General features: G+C 34.4%; 2 protein-coding genes across 2 annotated transcripts; both read left to right on the forward strand.

The window, feature by feature from the left end:
• The first annotated feature begins 1,235 nt into the window (after nt 1-1,235).
• LOC105162748 (dirigent protein 22) lies at nt 1,236-1,962 on the forward strand. Its single transcript, XM_011080868.2, has one exon. The coding sequence runs from the start codon at nt 1,281-1,283 to the stop codon at nt 1,809-1,811; it is 531 nt and encodes a 176-aa protein (XP_011079170.2). The 5' UTR covers nt 1,236-1,280; the 3' UTR covers nt 1,812-1,962.
• A 2,125-nt stretch (nt 1,963-4,087) lies between these two features.
• Nucleotides 4,088-5,428, forward strand: LOC110012038 (uncharacterized). Its single transcript, XM_088877226.1, has one exon. It carries the CDS (start codon nt 4,218-4,220, stop codon nt 5,250-5,252), a length of 1,035 nt encoding a protein of 344 aa, XP_088733352.1. The 5' UTR covers nt 4,088-4,217; the 3' UTR covers nt 5,253-5,428.
• Nucleotides 5,429-5,703: the final 275 nt, after the last annotated feature.

Consider the following 5,703-nt stretch of genomic DNA (forward strand, 5'->3'; position numbering starts at 1 on the left):
TCTTGTTTTGATTCAAGTTTTTATTTCATATTTTTCAATAAATCGTTACTGATTTAAGTATCAAAGTACTAACTTTTGTTTTGCGGTATTAGTCCCACTGATCTTTGCTCTACTGATTCTTTAACCCTTACAGTACGGCTAAAATATGGTAGACATCAAAATATATATATATATATATATATTAGATAACATAAATTAAAATATCATATTCAATTGTTATTTAAAAATTAAAATATAAATATAATTTTAATGTATAATAAATTTTAAATATAAACTTGATATGATATTAAATATGCAGCAAAGTGTTGGATATAATTCCTACAACTAAACTTAAATAACTCAGCTTGGATTCCATATTTTGTTTGCCGGCCACTCAGCACGACTAGAGTACGAAAAAAGGTATATACACTATATTGCCATTACGCAGAATCTTCAAATTTCAAAACAATGAGATAAAAAAATATATATATTCCAGCCACGTCTTCTCTAAATTTATTATAACTATAAATACTTATTCTATGAAAATTTATAATTACTTTTCCAATTTTAGACCACTTTGATCAACAAGTGTTCAGTTAATTTCCGTTAGATTTCCATTCAAATTTTGCAGTGAAGTAGCCGAAACACTTTTTTTGGATTATAGATTATAATTTTATATATTTTTCAAAATTTTCTAAAATACTTTATGGAGCCCTAAGGATTATTTACTTTACCTACTCTAAAATATTATATATATATATATATATATATTCAAACGTTCTTTTTAGGAAAAAAAAATTAATAAGGACAAAGTAGTAATTTATATCACGGCCTATAGACTATATATAATTATTTATTATTTAATAAAATATTTATAATTTTTTAAATAATAAAAAAAAATATTTATAATTATGTAAAATTTTATGAAAGTAACTCTGACTTTCCCTTCGTATCAAGTCGAGTCATAAGAGAACCCCTCGATGAAAGGAACTAAGACCGGAATTCCACGGGTTTCAAACCATGATATGGTTATTTTTAATGAAATCACGATTCATTATATTAATATTATATTATTTAAATAAATTATATTGATATAATTTATTTATATTTTATTAATAAAAAATAAATAACCTGAAATTCCACATCATCATCGTCTGGCAGCCATCATTAAATATTCTCATTCTCGGACTCGTTCAAATTGTTGACACTATAAATAAGGTTATGAAACAAACATACCACACAAAACACAACTACAAATCAACATTACTTCCATTTAAGCTGTCTTAAATTGTTAGATATATATGGCATCCAAATCAATCATCTCTTTTCTTCTATTTGTGATCATGGCATTGATCACATATTCTAGGGCAGACCTAGCCCACTCCAAGGAGACTAAAATGACCCTCTACTTCCAAGATTACTCCGGTGGGCCCAATGCCACCGTGATCGAGATTACGGGCCATCCCGACGGGCTTCTTGGCTTCACCAGGTTTGGAGCCATCTTCTGCACTGACGATCCAATAACAGAGGGATTTGCGGAGAGCTCGGCCCAAATTGCACGGGCTCAAGGTTTGTACGTGACGTCTGCTTTGGACGGGTCCAACACTCACGTCCTGATATCGATCGTGTTCACCAACGAGGAGTACAAAGGCAGCACGTTGGAAGTACAAGGTAGCAGCGCGCAATTTGAACGGGTGAGGGAGGTGGCGGTGGTGGGGGGCACCGGAAAATTCCGTCTGGCCCGTGGTTACGCCACTTTTGAAACTATTCATTACGATCATACACTTTATTATGCGGTCATCCAGTGCAACGTTACCGTGTTACATTACTAAGCATACGTACATGTATTTTTTCGTTCTAAATTCATACGAATAAATTTAATTCAAATATTACGATTTTTCAGTATTTTGATCATTGTAACGTTGACCTAAAATGTGAAAGCTATTGCTCTTATTATATATCCATAGTTTGGATTTGGGTCGACCCGAATAGGGTTCGGATCTTTTTAGATGACCATTGGATATGGATCCCAAATGCTAAGATCCAATGGGCGTTGACCTATTTAATTGTCCAACACCCACATTGAATTATTCAAACATCATAATTAAACGGTTGAAGTGGTTGAGCTATTTTAAGGTTTCAAAGCGTATAGTACTACACATTACGTGAGGAAATTGATTTATCTATACTATTAATTAAGTATTGGGGCTTATAATAATTATCATTAATTGTTAATAAATATATAGACTAAAATATTCTCAAGTATACATATTTTTTCTACTAAATCTTGAAATTAAATTTTCTTGCAAGAATTTAAAATTAATTTATTTAATTAGTTTTGGGTAATTAGTTATTCATTTTACTCTATTTTTTATTTAATTAAATAAATATATAAAATTTAAATAACCCACGTATTTTAAGTGTGCTTTGATCACTAATATTTCCATAAATTGAAAAAAGAATTTTATTTTATTTTTTATTAAATAATGGACTAAAATGTTCGTTAATTTTGGAAATTATAGCTTTTCTCTATAATAAATAAATGTCAAAAATTTCACTGACTATATATAAAAGAGTGTTTGCAAAAGCTTTTATTTTTTTTTATTATAAAAAAGTTGGAGTACAATTAAATCAAAAGTTGAAATGTTAAAAAAAATATTGAGTTTCATAAAAAAGCTAAATTGAGACCTGTTTGGGAAAAATAAATTTTAAAAAGAAGTTAGTAATTAGAATTATTTTGTTTTAATCGCGTATATTTGTTAAATATTTAATTATATTTTTTATTTCATTTAATATATACACATTACGTATTCTGTTTAAATAAAACAACTGCTGTCATTAATTTTATTTTTGTACTTAATAACTTGTATATATAAAATAAAATAAAATATATAATATAATTTTAAATAGAAAATTCAATCCCATTTCCAATTCCAGCTTACGATAAGAGAGGAAAAGAGCATGTGCAATATTAATCATAAGGGGGACCCATTTGTTCTTAAAAATTGTTATGAAATATTATTTTCAAAAACTAATATACTTTAATTAAAACTAATATAATTTTTAAAACAAATATATAACCACTAAACAGCTTAAAAGATTGAAAAATAAGATTTTAAAAGCTACAAAATTCTTAAAAAAGAAAATTAAGGATCCCAACCTTTTAAAAATGTTAACAAGTCTGGTTTTTTTTATTTCAAAGTAATTATAAATTTATCATTAATAATGTATTTTGAGCTCTGTAATTTTATTTATCGAAACCTTTAAAAGCTTCTTTTTAAAATAATTTCTAACATTTTAAACTCGAAAAAATATTTTATCATATATATATAAGAAAATATGAGATCTCGAAAACGAGTTTAGCCAAACACTCTTTCAAAAAGGTTGTAATAATTAACAACTACTTTTAGTTAGTTATCGTTTTCACCCATACTATCGCAAAGAATGAAAAATTTTAATCCAAATCAAGTTTTATTAAATCTGAACAAGTTATACGGAAGTGAAATATACTTATCTTGTGATTCTTCTATAGTTAAGGAAAAATGATCAATAAAGAAATTTTTTTATCTAAACCAGATTTGGCGGAACCAAACGAATTACATGACAAGCGTTATACATTTGTTATATATATATAACTGGTCACTTTCCTTAAGTTGTACAGTAATCACACAACAAGTGTATTAGATTTACCATATAATTTAGATTAGAATTTGCATTACATAAAAAGTGTATTATACTTGTTAAATAAGACGAAACATAATTTAAATAAGAATTTTTCCTCAAAGAACAGCCACACAGAAAACATTAATCTCCAACACAAGATCTTGTATTAATCTGACTAGATATATGAAGAAATATCCCCTGCAGATCTATTGAAGAGTTAATATATATTTGACCGGTCTCCATCACTCTCACTTTGTGTGTGTTTTGTATGTGCTGTGTGTGTGTGTGGTGTCGGTAGGGTACAGAGCTTAAATTAAACCAGAAACTGATCACTCCATATCTTCATTGACTTCTCAACGTCCAATTTGTATCATTTAATGCTCCCGCCACTTTCCCATCTGTTCAAACGCGTCTGAGTAACCATACACAGAGTACACATTAATTATGGCTGAGGGGGAAGATCTATTGGGAAGTCATATATCCATTATTAATGGCAAGTTGCTTGTGCATGCCTATATATTGCTGGGGTTGGGCCCAAGATTAGCATTGTGGAGTGAAGTGAGAACTGATTAGCAATGGGTTTATCTGGGAAATGGCTTTGTGCATTGGTCTTGCTCTTGGTTGTAGTGTTGAATTTGAGTGCAAAAAGTGTTGGTGATGACAAAGCTGATAAGTTGGGTTGGAGGGGTGATGATGATTGTAGGTTTAGCAGGCGGGGATGTTATGGTGGTGGCCGATATGGCCGTGGGCCACGAGGGGGTTATGGAGGTAGGGGTGGAAGGGGAGGGTTTGGAGGAGGTCGTGGAGGAGGTGGTGGTTTTGGTGGAGGAGGAGGAGTAGGAGGTGGAGGTGGTTTGGGTGGTGGAGCGGGAGGAGGTGGAGGGTTAGGTGGTGGGGGTGGTGGAGGAGTAGGGGGAGGTTCGGGTCATGGTGGGGGATTTGGTGCTGGTGGAGGAGTTGGTGGTGGTGGTGGAGTTGGGGGAGGTGTTGGAGGAGGTGGTGGATTTGGTGGTGGGGGAGGTGGTGGTGTTGGAGGGGGTTCAGGTCATGGAGGAGGCTTCGGAGCTGGAGGTGGTGTAGGTGGTGGTGCAGGTGGAGGTCTTGGTGGGGGTGGTGGAGCAGGAGGAGGAGGAGGTAGCGGTGGTGGTATCGGGGTTGGTTCTGGCTCAGGAGGAGGATTTGGTGCCGGAGGTGGTGTTGGAGGTGGTGTTGGAGGTGGGGCAGGTGGAGGAGGAGGCGGTGGAGGTGGAGGAGGAGGAGGTGGTGGTGGTGGTATTGGAGGAGGATCCGGCCATGGAGGCGGATTTGGAGCAGGTGGAGGCGTCGGAGGTGCAGGTGGAGGCGTTGGCGGAGGTGGTGGTGGTGGAGGAGGAGGTGGAGGTGGGTTAGGTGGTGGCTCAGGACATGGGGGTGGATTTGGTGGAGGTGTTGGAGGTGGAGCAGGTGGAGGTTTAGGTGGTGGTGCTGGTGGTGGCCATGGCGTTGGTGGTGGTGGAGGGTTTGGCGTTGGGATCGGCATTGGGGTTGGGGTGGGAGTCGGAGCTGGGGCTGGCCATGGTGTTGGAGTAGGAGGTGGATCCGGTGGTGGAGGCGGTGGCGGTAGACAATGATGATCATTTTGTTGCTAAACTATATATTTATCAAGTGTTCTTATGTTACTATTCACTAAATGAGTATGTTGTAACAAAAAAGTTGTGTTCAATAATTTCCTCTTTTGTGTATTGATATAATGCTCTTCTGTATTGCTTTCTCAACACAAAGAAGACAAAGAATGCAGTTCCCTCCATGCGCATGTTATGTGATTATTTATCATCTATTTTCCAACGTAAGTTCTAATATTTCACCAATATATGCCTTCTCCACAAGATATGGTTCTTTTTACTTTTATTTTTGAGATAATATTTCTACATTTTAAAATAGAGATTATTTCTTAAACTTTCTTTTAAAACACATATCAAACAACAACTTTTACGTTGGACTAAAGGTGATGCAGCTGAAGGAATCCTTAATAGCAATAAGGTTTTGAATCCAAGGCAAATATTCAAAGTCTATATATAGGAT

This window comes from Sesamum indicum, linkage group LG13, assembly GCF_026168435.1.
Source record: "Sesamum indicum cultivar Baizhima isolate 11 linkage group LG13, ASM2616843v1, whole genome shotgun sequence".
NCBI lineage: Eukaryota > Viridiplantae > Streptophyta > Magnoliopsida > Lamiales > Pedaliaceae > Sesamum > Sesamum indicum.

What these genes read in the sequence shown, in the direction of transcription:
- LOC105162748 (XM_011080868.2), top strand. Translation starts at nt 1,281, where the DNA reads ATGGCATCCAAATCAATCATCTCTTTTCTTCTATTTGTGATCATGGCA.
- LOC110012038 (XM_088877226.1), top strand. Translation starts at nt 4,218, where the DNA reads ATGGGTTTATCTGGGAAATGGCTTTGTGCATTGGTCTTGCTCTTGGTT.